This window comes from Brachyistius frenatus, unplaced genomic scaffold, assembly GCF_029030835.1.
Source record: "Brachyistius frenatus isolate BFR_SWC_R1_liver_20210118 unplaced genomic scaffold, ASM2903083v1 Contig_28, whole genome shotgun sequence".
Lineage (NCBI taxonomy): Eukaryota > Metazoa > Chordata > Actinopteri > Embiotocidae > Brachyistius > Brachyistius frenatus.
This window is the reverse complement of record NW_027210627.1, coordinates 3,775,272-3,792,745: the sequence shown is the minus strand read 5'-3', so window position 1 is coordinate 3,792,745 and position 17,474 is coordinate 3,775,272. Positions and strand designations below refer to the sequence as shown.

The 17,474-nt window shown below is 39.8% G+C and overlaps 1 protein-coding gene across 1 annotated transcript in view; it reads left to right on the top strand.

The window, feature by feature from the left end:
• The window catches only part of pth2ra (parathyroid hormone 2 receptor a), a 46,046-nt gene extending 33,833 nt beyond the window's left edge, over positions 1 to 12,213 (top strand). The window contains exons 11-13 of the mRNA XM_069698873.1: positions 3,296 to 3,434; positions 7,868 to 7,909; positions 8,735 to 12,213. Of these exons, the coding sequence (XP_069554974.1) occupies positions 3,296 to 3,434; positions 7,868 to 7,909; positions 8,735 to 9,124 (571 nt within the window). The 3' untranslated portion in view covers positions 9,125 to 12,213. The remainder of the gene's footprint in view (positions 1 to 3,295; positions 3,435 to 7,867; positions 7,910 to 8,734) is intronic.
• Positions 12,214 to 17,474: the final 5,261 nt, after the last annotated feature.

The window sequence follows — 17,474 nt, the reverse complement described above, 5'->3', positions numbered from 1 at the left end:
AGGGTGGTGAACTAAACCTGTTGAAGAAACAGTTTAGTTCATTTGACCTCTCCAGGGAGCCCCCTGGTTGCCTCTTTCTCCCCTTGAACCCAGTAATCTCCTTCATACCGGTCCACACCTCCCTCACGTTGTTCTGCTGGAGTCTGGCCTCCAGCTTCCTCCTGTAGGAGTCCTTGCACTCCCTGAGCTTCTCCTTCGGGTGGCGCTGCACTCTCCTAAGCTCCTCCCTGTCCCCAGACCTGAAGGCTGCTTTCTTCTTATTAAGAAGAACTTTCAGGTCACTGGTGATCCACGGCTTATTGTTGGGGAAGCAGTGTACAGTCTGGGATGGTACGGTGGTGTGTTCACAGAATTTAATGTATTCTGTGATACAGTCCGTCACGCTGTTGATGTCCTCCCCATGTGGTCCAAACAGCACATTCCAGTCCGTGGACTCAAAGCAGTCCTGCAGGGCTTCTTTAGCCTCCTGTGTCCACCTCCTCACAGTCCTGGTGGTCACAGGCTGCCTCTGCACCAGGGGGACATACTTTGGAGTCAGCAGGACCAGGTTGTATAACAGGGTGTTGTTTTGCCTCAATACATAATATAATCTCAAATTCATTATAATTCATTATAATTTGTTTTGTTGATGTTTTTGATGGCTTAATTTAGTTTAATTCATTAAAACAAATCAACTTTGGTCTTGTATGTAGATTATTAATGTGCTGTATCAATATCTGACTTGATGTGACATTAAATGAATATTTAAGAATGATTAAAAATATATGTAATGCAATATATAAATATAGTGCAATGGTGTGTCCAATAATGTATTTCCATTCATTTTGGACAACAAAAGCACGACACAATGGAATAATTTAAATCTGCCTACTGAAACATAGACAATAGTTGATCAGATCAGTTAATCATTGGTTTATCATTTTACACACTCATGGGTGCACGCACGCGCACAAACAAAAATACACTTTCACACATGTAATTATCACCATTATCCTCCCCTGCCGGTGCTGTCGCCAGGTTGCCAGATAAGGACAATATAATTACAGTGTATTATTCAAGAGGACTACAGTTTATGGAGATGAGCAGACCATTTTCAGAAAAGATGATTGTGATACAGTGCAGTTAACCAGAGGCTATAGATGCAAGCCAAATGCAGCCCATTTCATAGAAACTAAAAGAAACTAATGGATGTTAGGGCACCGAAAAAAAGGAGATAAAGAGACAGGGACTCGGGTGGAGAAAATAACTGCTGACAAAAGCAAAATAGACTTGAAAAGACAGAGACTGATTTTTGACATTGATCAAACCAAGACACCAACAATATATGATAGCGACGAAAGAAGAAATTGTAATTGCAATTATATGTCATTTTCATGTCGTGGATAATGATATTGAAGAAACTAAATTTGATATAGAAGAATGACTACTTACGCACATGGCATTAATATATGACTTTACTGGATAATCATTATAATTCCAAACCAAATATGCACGGATGAATTTTAAACACTAGCCTCCCAATTTGTTTACCATGCATACTTTAGAAGCAAGAGGGAATACTGGGGAAGAAAAAAAACATGAACCAAAACAAGCTCGAATTTAACATGCAATTATTGCATATTTGCATGTTATTTATATATATATATATATATATTTCAAGTTAAAAATGTAATTGCTAAGAACACACCACAAACTCCATCTCTGATTGAAGTCACCCGTTTCAACTAAATTGCCGTCTTTTTGGGGGGGAAGCACTGTTTATTATTCGTTTTCACATTAGCAGTAGAGCGACACTAGATTGTGACATCCCTACTTCTTTGTTTTAATGTTAACAGAAGAGAGGTCAGTGGGGAAAGAGATCACTGCTTAACCTTTCATTTTTTCAGGGGCCGGCAGTTGACAAGTTTTGTTAGCCAAGAGCATTAACATTACTGCATCCTGCAGTGTTATGACACATTTTTACTTTAAGTTTTTTGAATTCTTTTTAATTATACGTATTTTGCACTGTGGCTTGGTCAAAAATGATAAATTAGAATTATCGGGCAAACAGTTATCATGCTTATAGTAAACTACCACACACTGTAGTATATGTGACATGGAGAAACGGAGTAGACGACAGATCAGTTCCCTCTCAACTGCAGGATTTCTCCTAAGGTGGCAGCCTGCTATGCTTCCTTTTCAGATAGTGTAAAATTCATGGATCCAAACCTTCAGTGTCCCACGTTGTTACAATTTCAACAGAGTGCGCGACAGCCGAGTTTAAATGGGAAACGAAATAATTCCTAACCATCCGGAGTGGATCATTGCATGAGGACACTGAGCTTCAGTCCTCATCTGAATTTAAAAGTCGTCTGAATATTCCAGTCCGCTTTGCAGACCGAAGGAGAGACAACAGGATCCAGATGGTCTTCATAAATTACAAGAAGAAAATGGAGGCATGTGCATTATTTGTTTTAGGAGGGCTGTGAGTCTTGACTGAGCTTGTTTGATGACAATATGGCACTGGAGGCTTGTTTTTTAACATTAACAACATATGCTGATGAGCTAGTTGTATGTTTGTGATACTCATCGGTTCCGTACAGAGCTTGAAAGTGAAACTCTGAACATGTCGCCCACTTTCTCAGGTGCTCGTGTTGTCATATGGATGTTGCGTTGCAATTAGTTGTATTCTGCAGAGACTAGAATTGGAAGAAAAACACAGAAATATATTTGTTCATATTTGTGAGGGCTGTAATGTATCTTGCGCAACCACTGAGTAAAGCTCACCTATCTGGACGCAGTGCTGTCGGCACTTCCACCAGAAAATAAGCCCGGCAAAAAAAGTAATTTATAGAGTTAATTAAAAAATTGCACACTTTTCGATTCCGATGTGCAAATGGATTCAGGAAACAGCCGCTGTCTTTGTTTGAAAGATTTACAATGTAGGTTTCCCTAACACTGAGCCTAAACGATAAGCTTTACAGACCAGTAACAGAGCTTAAGTAATAAAGTAAATTTTCCTCAAATTAATATTCCCCCAGGGACAAGTTTGAAATCTGCTTCTGTGTTTTTGTAGAATAAGGAGATTTATCTTAAGGTGTGACTAAATGGAGCTTGGCAACAAAAAAAAACATCATAACTAATCTTGGAGTTAGAAGGCATTAAAAAGGCAAACATAAAACTAATTTACTGCTAGTTGATCTCCCCCTATGGTAATTACTGCTGCTTTAATTCGGTTGAATTTAAAACTAAAATGAATATCCATTAATAAACGTGACATTACATTTATACGTATGTACTGTATATGTCTCCACAGGAAACTGGCAAAGTCCACCCTTGTGCTCGTGCTGGTGTTTGGCATCCACTACATCATCTTTGTCGGGATGCCTCACACGTTTCAGGGACCAAGCTGGGAGATTCGAATGTACTGTGAGCTGTTCTTCAACTCATTTCAGGTATTTTGAATTTATTTTTTATTACGTAACCTGTAAAGAAGTCTTACCATATATTCTCTTGCTGGGGCATGGTGCATAATTCAGTGTAGCATCAGCAAACTGTCCTGCGCTGAGCAACTTTTCCTCGAGAGCAGCGGATTGTGCATTTTGCATTGTTCGCTGCCTGCTGACTCAGCAGGTCAGTGCTGAGTAAACTTGATTTCTATAATATTTGAGTTACGTTGTACACCTTTTTTAACCTCCCTAAAAATCACCCGGTGTCCTTCGTTTGGTTTATTCTTCCACTTTTATTGCATGTTTTTCAACAAGTCAATTACGCTGTTAATGCCAGACGGACAGAAGAAAGATTATTGAGTTTCTCCTTCCAGTTCTGTAATTCCTGATATTTAACTGAGAGTCTGATCCATCTGGTCTCTAACTGCACTGATGTCGTCCACCGTCAGACCTCGATTGCTCACGGCAAAGCCGCTGCTTAACTGTTCCATAGTTACCGGAAACTCACTTAATGTGCACATCAAAGTTGTCAGCTTGATGAATTATTCTGATGTTTCTAATGCAAATCAACAGATGTCTTGTAAACTGACACATTATAACAGCTCACACAGACCCAATCATAAACCATGGACCAGTTTAAACGTCAACAACATTTATCACCTGCAGTTCTGCATTTCTTAGTTACAATACCAGGACATCCGTCTCCACAATAAGAATGCAAGTGATGGAGATTGTAGATTTTATTGTGGAGCTCTGAGAAACGTAACATTTTCATCTCACAAGCAACAATTATCTTCTACGAATTACTCGGAGCGACATTCAAAGTGAAGACTGCACTTTATTATTCAGTGAAGCGGCCTGATAACGAGATTGATTCAGCGTCATAATTTAGCGCTGTATAATTCAGTTGAAATCAGCAAGTTCTATCCATGTAAGTGTGGGTGTGACCTTTCCGATGTAAATTACATGTCATACATAATCACGGCTTATTTTCAGCTTGGCGTACTTACTACATGTTGTGTATAACAGAAGATTGTGGGCAGATATAGCTCTTGTAAAAAAACAAGAGAGAAAAAAAGTTTGTGAACTGCGATGGCTACTTTATTATCAGGTGAACACACGTCTGCACTTCGGGAGTTGGCTGAAGTTGAGCTGCACCAAAACGATGCGAATAAGCTTTTTTGATGTAAACAACAACAAATTGATACTACACACACACACACACACACACACACACACACACACACACACACACACACACACACACACACACACACACACACACACACACACACACACACACACACACACACACACACACATCCGGTGGCTCGCGAGCGACTGGTTGGAGAGCCAGCGGAATAGTCGACCTTCACTCTTTTGCCAAATTGTTCCTAATGTGTGATTATACCAGACATCTGTTGATTTGCATTAGAAACATCAGAATAATTCATAATATTGACAACTTTGAAGTGCACATTAACAGTTTTCTGTAACTATGGAACAGTTAAACGGCAGCTTTGCCGTGAGCGATTGAGATCTGACGGTGGACGAAATCAGTGCAGTTAGAGACCAGATGGATCAGATATCTGTCTGTTGCCTTCAGATGGTTATAAAGAGACTCACCAGAGTAAAGAAATGACCATCAATTATAAGCATGTCTTGCCTTTTTTAGTTTTATGTCCGTCCCCCCTTTTTTCAATTTCTTGGCAATTGCACATTGTCTCTAATATACAATTTCCCAATAATAGTAATTTACTATCTTAGTAATTAACAATGTTAGAGGTTTGTAAAAACACAAAAATTGCTACTACATTTGTCAGAGCATCCTGACAAGTTTACTAACATGGTTGGCAAAACGCTAATTAATTTTGCCTTCCATGGAACATAGAGGCTGATCAGCTCGATAAAAAAATAGTTGACTGTAGTCAGACATTAAAACTACCTAAATTGCAGCACGTAAGCATGTATCAAACAGACAACATAGTAGAGGTTTAGTTTCTCAAGATTAGTTTAAATAATACTTTGATCTACTAGCAGTACGAGGCGTCATCATAGATATTAATGATGAAAGCATTGCAGGGCTGTCAGTGCATTTAGTTTTCTGCAATATACAAATGGCATGAAAGTCTTTTTATTTCAAGAGCGTCAAAGCCCATGATACAAGTTCGATCTTAAATCATAATTAATTGGAGAAAGAAGAGATACATGAATAATGTTGCAGTGTCTTTAAAAGGTCTTCCCTTATTTTAAAATGCAGGGAGCATCCGTGAGTGCAATCGAAATGAGCGTGGGTCTGTTTCAGTGATGCGTCGCACAAAGACAGCCTGAAGAAAAAGTGAAAGAGCCATGTGCCTGCCCGTCATCTATTGGTAAACATGGTTCATAATTCAGGACGAGATAAAAAAAAATATCACTTTGATGAAAGTATGATGAGAACTTAGGATCAAACAAGAGACGTCTTCACAAACAGAAAGCATGACTCACATTGACGTTATGTTGACTTTGACGGTAAATACAATTTTTTTTTTTTTTTTTAAGACTAAATGATATGACTAAAAGTCCAGTGTGAAAAAGTATAGCGTGTGGAAATCCCAAATGATCAGGTACCCGTTTCATCAGATGACATTGGAAAGACTCATTAATGAATGAACCTAAAATGCATGACCCACCCATAATCCTGTGGAGCAAACTCCTTAAATGATCCCCAGATGGCGCGCACATAATTCAAATTGAAATCTGATGCCTGCATGTATTTAATCAAGCAAAAGCGAAGAAACGTATTTATTCCTCAAGCAAGCAAATCACATCAATTTTATTTTTGATCAAGCTGATATGAGGTGTCTTTGTGCGCTTTCTGCCTACTAAAGCCAACACGCAACACTGTGCTTGCATTTGTGATGGTATCCAGAAACAACAACAACAAAAGCACAATTTGGACCAAACCTTGGACCAGAATTACACCGCGCCACCTAATGAGCCTAAAGAGACCCAACGGCATCCCTCCATTAACCTCAGCATGAGAACATTAGCAAACACACGCAAATACAAAAATCTAGGGCGCATCTGATGAGATCGAACATAGAGGACGGCCTTAATCACAGATATTACAGGAACCAGTGTATAATCATCTCAATCTAAGAATCATTGTTTTCATTGAAGAGGAGCCCTTCACATCTACAGTGAGCCCTAATCAGCGTCAGTTGTCATCGTCATAGATGACGTCATCGTTTTCGTAAAAAGGGACCAGATAAAGACCAAATGCATTGTGGTAAAAATACATGTAGGGAAGACAAATGCATTATGAGATGCACTCTTTTATCAATTCTTTTATCTTATTGCCACACACCCGTCTTATTTGTGCTGCAGTGGTGACTAGGTGCTTCTCTAAACCGCATGAGTCTCGGCATTAACAACAAACACCACGAGTAAATTCCCCACCTGAAGGAATCACTTCTCTCTCGGCATCGTCTCAGTTCTTGAAACGAGAGTTTATTATTAAGGTCCTCCATACTCGGTGGAATGTTATCATCATAAGATCTGCTCTCATCTCTTCTTACGTCATACGCAACCAAATCGACGGGGAACTTCATTGTTATTTGTACTGTTTATAATGAAACACCGCAATTATGGGGAAAAAAAAAGCATCGTTTGCATGTTTTGGCTGCCGGGCAAGTGTAAATATACGAAGAGCAAGTGGGGAGAAAATATTCCGTTAGACACTGTACAGTATATTCTTATTCAATGACCGTTAGGATGAACTTTTTCCAGGGTACTGTGTTGATTTATGAATTTCATAAATGTAATGCCAGGATGTTTCTTACTATAAGAGATGTGCATCAAGACACTGACACACACAGACACACAAATACATATAAGAGGCAGCTACTTTTCCATCTTCCCATACTTTCACACCATTTATCTCGTTTGAGTTGTACATATCATGGTGTGAAGCAGGAACACACTGAAGCAGGTCAGAACAGAAAGCCACTTCTTTCTCTCTTTTTATATTAGATAAGAACTATATATAGTTATAGTTATATACACACACACACACACACACACACACACACACACACACACACACACACACACACACACACACACACTGATAAGAATGACATTTAGTACATGCAACAGCAAAATTCATCATTTTATATATATATATATATATATATATATATATATATAAAACCTGTGTGTTATTATAATTCACTGTAAGTTTCCAGAAAACAAAACCTGAAGCACATTGTATTTGTGTGAAAAGCTTGCTCAGCTGTTTCTAGTGAAGAGGGAAACAAAACATTCTCACGGTGGAAGATCTCCTGCTCTATTCTTAACTGCATGTTTTCGGTTACAAATGTGTGACTGTATTTGTACTGTGATCATCTCGCGTGTCGGTTTTGATCTCACAACTTGTCTCAATCTCTTCTTTTCAGGGCTTCTTTGTGTCCATTATTTATTGCTACTGCAATGGAGAGGTGAGTGGACAATGGTTTTTATTTCCATTTTTATAAAAGACATCCATGACAGAAAAAGGCAAATAAAGAAATAGCAAAAGGTACTTTTGTTTGGCTTTATATGGTTTAATTACTCCAGTGTCCCGTCCACACACAATTCTAGGTCTGTCTTTATGACTTCTCTCATCTTTACACTTCTCCTGTTTTTCTTTTTGTGATCCTCCTTCTCCCGAGAATCTCTCTATTTCAGCCTCCAACTTCTTTCCCAGAGACTGACATCCAAAACTCAAGAGAGGATTTTTATTTTCTGTTGAATCAAAGTTCCACAAAGCAAAACTTGGTTATTAACTGTGAACCACATGACCCATGTAATGTGAAAGTGCCTCAGCAGCTCTACAGAGCTTTAAGCTGCTTCCAAAGCACCGTTCAGCCCACACGTTGTGTGTATAGTTTAATATTGTTTATTGCCCTGCCAGTAGAAAACTGCAGGCAGCTGTGTTCAGCAAACGAGCCGTGAAAGCCGAGTGTATGGTCGCAGCATTCGTGGCAGATCTGAAGATTAACATGATGCTGATGAAGACAAACATCAAAATCCATATTTGAAAAAGCATTTACAATCTAACTTGAAAAAAAAAATGAAAAAAAAAGAATTACCCGGTGTCTATATGTTAAATCACGAGATCCCAGATACGAGGGGCGAACAAAAAGCCCTGAGGCTGCTTCTGTTGCACAAATGGAGCTCAGCACCGTGATGTGCACGCAGCAGGGGAAAGCGATGACCTCCATACTTATTCCAACCCTGTTTAGAGCTTCTTTTTGTTTTGTTTTTTCTTCTCATGCCCGCAGGTCCAGACAGAGATAAAGAAAACATGGACACGCTGGAACCTGGCCTTTGAGTGGGAGGGCCCAGTTGTTTGTGGCCGCTACCGCTACGGCTCTGTAGTCGTCGGCCTTAACAACAACAACAGCACCAGCAGTCAGTCCCACCTGGCTGGCGGTGGGCCCTCCACACGCTCCACCACGCTCGTTTCCAGCCGTGTCTATCGGAGCGCAGGTGCCCCCGTGATCACGATGCACGCCACCCTCCCAGGGTATGTGATTAGTAACTCTGACCCCTCCATACCTGAGGAGCCTGAGGACAGTGGCCCCAAGCAGGTGGACGATATCTCGCTTAAAGAAAATGTGCCCGTTCTAAGCACGAGCGCAACAGCCGAGGACGAGGAGGAAACACTGTAGCGGCCGTCTAGTGTCAAAAGGGGCTGTAGAGACTAATGGAAATCTTTGTAGCTGGAGCACGGCGAACCTATGGCAGTCTCGTGGGAACTCTGAAGAGGGGTGCAAAGGTAAAGTGACAAAAAGATGGAAAAATGTCGTTTACTTAAAAAAAAAAACTAACTTAAACCACAAACACTGTAAACTACGGAGAACTTACAAAGTTGAACGCCAGTTTGTGACACTTGTCTTTCCACATATAATACTGCCAAAAGGAGTCACCAAAATCTGAATTGTTTTCTACACAAAGAGGCTTTAACAAAACACACTGGTCATGGTGAAAAAAAAATATATATATATATCAAGCCTGAGTTCGACGAAGGCTGTGAACCTGAGCTGCAGCTGTTGAGAGCAAACATGATGTATGTTTGATGACCTCCTAAACCTCCACACATCACAGTACAGCCTGCATTAGCCCTGAATGCTATTGGCAGCGAACGCAGACTCTTGCCGATCGGCATAATGTGTTGGTAAGTAGTAAAGGTCAGCTGTTTTCTTCGCTGCTGCACCGACCCTCTTACTGGGGGACGATGGCTCATCACCTTCAGAGGCCTCCAAATGACACTGAGAAGAGAAGCTTCTGCAGAAGTCCGTAGGTTTCAAAGAGCACTTCCGGAAACCATTGTCAACCACATCTGGGAACCCTAAATTATATATACAGGTTTAGGAGCAGCATATGCTGCCATCCAGATGTCATTTTCAGGAATGGCCTCGCTTTCTTCTTCTAACAAGACTGTCACACCCCATTCTACACATATTACAACAGCGTGGCTCCATAGTAGAAGTGTCTGGGGGCTGAAATGGCTCCCCTGCAGTGCAGACCTGGCACCCCATTGAAAACATTTGCTGCACCATGTAACCGAAAATACAACAAAGGAGACCCCGAACTGTTGAGCAGCTCTAATCAGACACAACATCCACACTTCTTTAGAAATGGGGGTTGTATATCATGGTGGTTGTTTGACTTTAAAGGAAATTTATTTCCCCAACCTGTTCTTTTCCCTGCTATTACCTTGATTGTATATAACATGAGGACCACATCTAACAGTAATGATAAGCTACAGCAGAAACAAGTACACAAGAATATTAATATCCATCACTTTGAATGTTGAGAATTTATGACCCTTTGTTCTTGCAACCAAGCGTTTACTAAATGTGATCAAAAAAATGGATTATTGTATGTAACTGTATCCTCCCAAACTCTATTCAATAGACAGTGGGCTATATTTTCCTGCAGAGGGAAAGTTGGTTGAATACGGAAGCAGAGACCTCTGTAAAATCCCACTAGACCTTCCTTGTAATTTACTTTTAAATTTGCAAATTGTTTCTGTCATCTTCCAAAAATGTACCGTTACAAAAAAAAAATGCAATGTTTAATTTGGTTGATATTAAATGAAGTATTACCTGTGCAACCTGTGGCTCCAAAGGTATGACAAACCGACGTTCGGTTATCCACAACAACCTGTGGTATGTCAGTACAACTAAATAAATTCTCACATCAGTATAGATAATAATTTAGTTCTGAAATCTATCAAATCTGTGGAGACATTTCTATTAAAAAGCAAAAGTACAGTGGGTCCTGTCCAGCGGATTATGACAGAATATTTTCCATTTGGTTTCTCTTGATTAAGTTTTTAAATAGTTGCACTTGTAGCTTATGTTCATGGAAGCGTAACATCACAAAATGAGTTATCCAATGCGCCCGGAACAAACCAAAAATGTTAGTGAAAATATTTTAAAACAAGTGCAGATTGTAAAGGTAGAACCAGCGTCAGGGTTTTCAGGAAATTACGGTAACTTGAATTTTGCTCTGCTCACAACAAGCTCAGAACGGCAGATACCCCACAGCGCTCCAAAATCCTTCTCAGTATGCGCACAGCTAAAATGTCATAGCAACCTGCATTCATGAATTGGGATTTAGTGATACCTGGAGAAAGAGAGGCTGCATGCAGATTCTGTATTCCTCCTACTTCACACCAGCAGATTCTATCTTTAGTGTGAAACAGCTCTTTGACAAGAATCGAGCAGATCACGGCGACAGGGCAGCACTTTCTGGGCTCCGGCTAAAGTGAACTGCACGGAAACAATTATCATGACTGGTTAGCACAGTTATCCTCTGCTAATCCAGCTAACGGATCCCAATGATGGCTGTGCTGGTGCAGGGTCAGGCCGTGATGAACCAGCCGGAGCTGAAATCAGCTGAAATGAGCCAATTAGACCGAGCCTGCTACGAACATCCGTCTCCATCAACAAACACACACGGACACACACACACACACAGGCTAATGGGCTCAGAAAGGTGTCCCAAGTTGGACTTGCAGCGGTTTATTGCACATCCCCCTCGTCCCGAATGTCATTTCATTCCTGCCCCCACCCATTTGTATCATTCCCAGGGCAACGTTAATGCAATGCCTTCAAGAGTGCATTTCACATAATCCTCTGAAAATGCCATCCTACTTAACACCGTGTACTTCATTTGAATTTCACTACTGTGATCAAACAGTGAAGTGTGCTCTAAAACAAATACAATCAAATTAATCAAGTTCATAAATAAATGCTTCTGCTTGTGCAGGGACTTTCATTTAAATGTGACCAATTGATCACATATTTAACTGTAAATGTATTCGGTTATGGTTATGTATTTTTTTGTATAATAAAATTAAAGATGTAAAGTATGATATATTATTTTTGTATTTCTGCTACAAGCAGATTTATTGTTTATCTGCCTACATTTCAATGAAGGTTAATTCAGAAAACCTTACTCAAAGAAAATTTGAATTAGTCATTAAAAAAATAAAATAATTTAAGTAGACTTTTACACATAAATATCTAAAAACATGTTTTTTTGGTAATTAAAATAATTCAATTAAAACGTAAGTGTTCATCAAAACAAAAAGCTGATTCCTGGTTGTACTGTAATCTCAAAATGCTCCAAAACTCAATTTTTCTGTGCCTACCAGACCTCCACACCCTCATTTTAGTTCTGCATCTGGTCATCTACAGTTTGTGAGTTTGTAATATCATTCAACCTCTCTTCCACGATATTTTTTAACTCTGCCACAATATTTTTTAACTCTGCCTGGTTCAGACCCCTGGTCACCAAAACGGCAAAGATTTGCCAAGTGTTTGCAACATTTTTTCAGGAAAATAGAGCCCAATGTAACTTTCAGCCTTTGACAGGAGATTCTAATCCCCCTGTCGGATTAATTACAAATTCCATAAGATGACAACACTGTATGTCGTGTGCAGTAAGAGGAGGACACATGCTGATGATGAACACTGTTGGTGAACATTGTGAACTACCATAATCTGCTTTCTTGTGCGGTCAGCCCACTTTGTGAAGAATTATGTGTTTTGTGAAGAGAAACCTGCCATTGAACAAAATGGAATGCATCCAGAATTCTTTTAACTTACTTTAAAAGAAAAAAAAAAAAAAAAAAAAAAAAATTGATATGAATCGTTTACGTTTCGGGAGAAGTGTTACTTTAAAAATGTGCAAAGGGTGTTTTCTGTGCACACATGATTCGTTTGCTGTGTTTACCGCTACAAGAGTTTGTGGGATTTTCCAAGTAGCACATACAGTTGTTAATACACATCAAAAATCAATGCGTCAGCCTTAAAATCTTATTTTTTTTTTGGACAATCAGGTATCGTGCTGACTGCTGAGGAAGACATTCGATGGCTGCTCAACTGTTTGGTGTCTGCTTTGTGCGTGCATGTTTGTCAGTGCATTATATGCAGCGCTTGTTCCAGCAACAGAATCTTTATTGTACATGTGCCTCTCCAGCTCCAGCGGAAGCTTTAAAAACTTGACTTGAGAGGATTCTTTTTAATCTTGTTTGTTCATGTGATAAATGTATTTGGCTGTTTTTTTTCTCTTTGATACTTTGTCTCTCTCGCTCTCTCCGTTAAGTACTAATAAATGTTTAATGTTTTCAGAACCTACCTGGGGAGATGCTCTTTGATATTCCTGCTGTCAATGCAAATAATTTGCTTCACAAATATATTCAATTTACTAGAATAGCAATTATGATATTATGGCAGTGAAGCAGCATCAATTACAATTTTTGGTTCAAAATGACTTGATTGCCATTCAACTTTAACCCAAGTATTGGTTTCGATGTTTAATGTGGTGAGGAACTTTCAATCAAAACAAAGCTTCGTAGATGTTGTTTTTGATGTGCGTGTGTGTTGCCCGATTAGCACAGATCGTAATATCATTACCTGCACACTTTGTTTAAGGCACCCGAGGTAAACATGCGCATTTTTCTTTCAAATTATCTGTAAGCCTTTACAGTGACACTATGCTTATGTTTTGCACAGGGATAACCTCAAATTTCTTTCGATTTATTTTGATCTGCACTCTACCTTTATATTTTTCTTAGTTCATAAGCAATACAAGAGGCTATATTTTGTGCTTTTAAGAACAGCCTTAGAAGTTTTTTTTTATCGACGCTGCTCCTGTTCAATTTAAAAACAAATTATCATCACATCTTTGCGAAGCGATAAACAGTTAAGACAGGCTGAACAGCTTTCCAATACCTCTTGATGAAGGACCTCTGCTTGCTGCCTCCAAAGGTACAAAGAGGTTAAATTAGCCTAAGGTGCATTATATGATCCAATTCTGCCGGCTTTTTGAATTGTTAATTGCACTTTGTACGTTCACTAATTACGGCATTGGTTTTTGATGTGACAGACGAATATAATTAATAAATACAAGCACAAATTTGTTTGAAAACAATCACCCCCAACAACCAAAAAAAAAACAGCCAGCTGTGACTCAGCCAATTACAGATAAACACAATATTCATCCAGTTGTCCAACCCGAATATATATTCCTTTGTAAGGCATTGTAACACCTGCAACGTTAACTCTGCTAAGTGTCTGTGACACTGGGGTCAGTTTATTCGATGTCTAAGGAGATGGATGGATGGATTGATGGAGGGTAAATATCAATTTCATTTGTGTGTTCAGTTCAGGTCTCTCTTTCATTACACCCTTGGAGGGGCTTAGTCTGGGACATGTCAGCTTACTGTCAGGGCCGGAGTTGGGAGACGCAGCTCATCTGTATCTGAATGAGGAATTTATCTACTAAAAACTCTGAACGTTTTTCTTTTATTATTTTTTTTAATGTTGTTAGCGATGCGTAGGCGGAAGAAGATGATAGTTATCTTAACATGTTGTTAGAATGCTAGTTGTCTTCCTACGCTATGTAGCTTAACAGGTTCTCTGTTGTTGATTCTTACAGATTGCTAGATAGTGAGTGCTGGCCAGTGGTAATTAATAAGTAGATGTGTAAAGCTGACAGTCTGCTTGTGAGAAAAGGATTCCGAGAGTGCAACATTAACTGACGCAAGAGCTCTGTTGTCCTGTCCAGAGTGAATCATTTTTATGTACAACGTGTTGGTGTATGATAAATTTTGGAAGGCACCTTTGATGGAGCTGGGCTGAGGAATGGAAAATTGTAATTACTTCTCTGGTGGTCATTTGTATCCAGAAATGTCCACATCCCGACAGTCAAGCCTTGCTTAATACCCATCACATTGCCGGTTGTTTGGGGCATGCCCTGCTTTTAACATGCATGACATGCTCGAAACAACCCTCCGTAAAGTGACAAATAGTCATCAGGTACAAGACAAGGTTATAATTAGCCTTTGCACTGACCTACCTTTACTAAACATAGAAAGAAGCAGCACATTAGCTCCGCTGTACCAGTTTGTCCGTAGACACCATTTACTGACAGTTTTTTTTTTTTTTAAGGACAGCTACAGCCTTGGCTTTTACTGCCACTTTACAAAAGTGTATCATAGGTTGCAAGTTTCTGCCTGAGGAATTATTTTAGTATCCGTTTCAGTATAAATCAGACATTTAAAGGTAAAGAGTAAGTTCTTCCAAACAAAGCCACCATTTGACCATTTCATTTGTGTTTTACATACACTGTATATAAAAGTGGTTGTAGCTTATAGTGTCTTAAACTGCGATACCGCCGAGTGCTGCTCGAGGTTGTCTCCATACAATCCCATTTAATTAGTCTCAAATTTCTTAGTCAATAAAATGTATCCAAGAGATATATTGGTTTTGCTAGCTAAAGTCGCTCCTTCTTATTAGTTTTCTGGCCGTTGATATAATCTATAACATAATCTCGTCATTAATTAGAAAATAAGCTTAACATTTTTGTATTTGGGGGCATGTCTGTTTGATTGACAGGCCTTTGGTGCAGTTAGGTTGCGGCTGTCGGTGGGCGGGACGTTGTATCGGCAGGTTTCCACATAGATCGAGTCATGTAAAACATACTACATAATAATTGGTGGCCTGGTGAAGAATGAAGGGTTGAAGTTGCATGGTTTTCTATAAAGCAGTTTTGTGTGATGTAACACATCTGCATTCCTGTTATACGAGATCCCCCCCCCCCCCCCCCCACACACACACACACACACACTTTGTTTTCCATGCACTTAATTTCCAAGACATGCTCCTCCTGCCTTGCGGTTTGACAAACAGACTTGCTTAATTGCAGCAACAGCCATAGAAAACAAAAGCAGAGAACCCATACTCACAAACAACAGAGTCATAGAAACAAGATGGTGTTGGACTGTCACATAAGAACTACAGCTCAGCACAGTAATTAGCCGGAGGCAGGATATATGAAGCTTGTTAGCCATTCGGATATGCTTCACTTGAAAGCCAAATAGTTCAAACCTGTGGCCGTGGTAAGTTTGGGCTTCACATAAAAATCCAACCTCTTTATTGCTGTTAATTTAGAGGTCATGGAGAGACGTGTTGGCATCCTTTATTAACACATCACAGAAGAGTGTGTGCTTTACAGCAACACGTATAGACACCAGGGCCGGGTATTAGGGTTAGGCTGATCACCAATGGCTTGACAGTCATCACAATGGGAGCCTGGCATACCAACCATCAACACAGCGGGGCAAGTCCAACAGCTGTGCATGCAGACATTTGCCGGCAAAAAAACCACTCTAAACTGATTTTCTGAACTCCCCTGATTGCAGGCAGACCAACATGCAGTTCAGAGATTTGGGGTTTTCTAGTTCACAGGAACTAAGCCTTGGGGAGAGCGGCGGTGTGGCTGATGTTGGATTCCGGAGCAGAGCTGGGTGAGCAGTAGGAACTTTAGCTTTTGCGTTTTGCCAATTTTCATGACACCAGTGAGCTATAATTTATTCCAAGGATTTATCATAAGAAGCGGTTTCCAGCTTGCATTAAGAACGTGCATGGCCAAATGGGATCACAAGTGGCCACCTGGCATGGCATTTCAGGTGTCTCCACATCTGCCTCAGTGACCACTTGAGATTGAATCCCACTTCCCATCGCTATATTCAAATGAACATATTGGCTACTCCACGAAAATATTCAAGTGAATAAGCACAAAAACAGGAACCTGAACGTCAGAGCCCCAATGATTTAATTCATTGGTCCAGCGCAGGGGGCTCTCAGGGGGAGATCGCAGCAGGCTGCCACGCTGTGGATCCAGAGAGAACCCACGGCAAGCACAGGGAGAACATGCTCGCAACCGTGGGTCTGATGTGTGTCGGAAATTACACGAGATAATCCAAAAGAAGAAAAAGTAAACCCAGAGAAAGCTTTGGTGAAACAAGCCTCATGTAGCAGCTTGTGTTTTAATTTAAAAAGCTGCTTTACAGCTTGACTTTGCAATAAAACTCTTCGGCTTTCCGTAGAGTTCAGCTGCATCCTGCACAATCATGCAGGAGAGTTTTTTCTGGTAACAAAAAAAAAAAAGAAAAAAGAATAGAGCTCTTACACTGACCTTCATGGCTCACTGTTGTCATGTTTTGTCAGATTTTACTGTATATGGGTGGCAGTTGATATATTTTTGTTCAATAATTGTGGAAGAAGTTAAGTCATCGTACGAGTGCAATGGGAATCCAAGTATACAAAGATATAAACAGTCGAGAAAGGCTGCTTCAGAGCAATTGTCAAAACACTTAATTCCAGGTGTGACACTGCTCCAGTTACCTGCACTCAGCCACATGAAGACAAGAGTTGTTGTACACTTACGTCCAGAGGGAGTTAGCACTTCAGTCAGTTGTACACAAAGCCAAGGCATGTAAGGTAGTGCTAAAAGACGGGCTAGACAAAAACGTTGAACAGTGTATTGTAGTGTCTATGTGTTTTAACGAATAAAGGAGGAAAATAATTTACACCAAGTCACACATTTAAGTTATATTCTCTGTAGTCCTGACAATAAAAGAAGCCACCATAAAACCTTTATGTAGAATCCGTTATGTTTTAAAAAATATATAGTTATATACCGTCAAATAGCAACTATCTG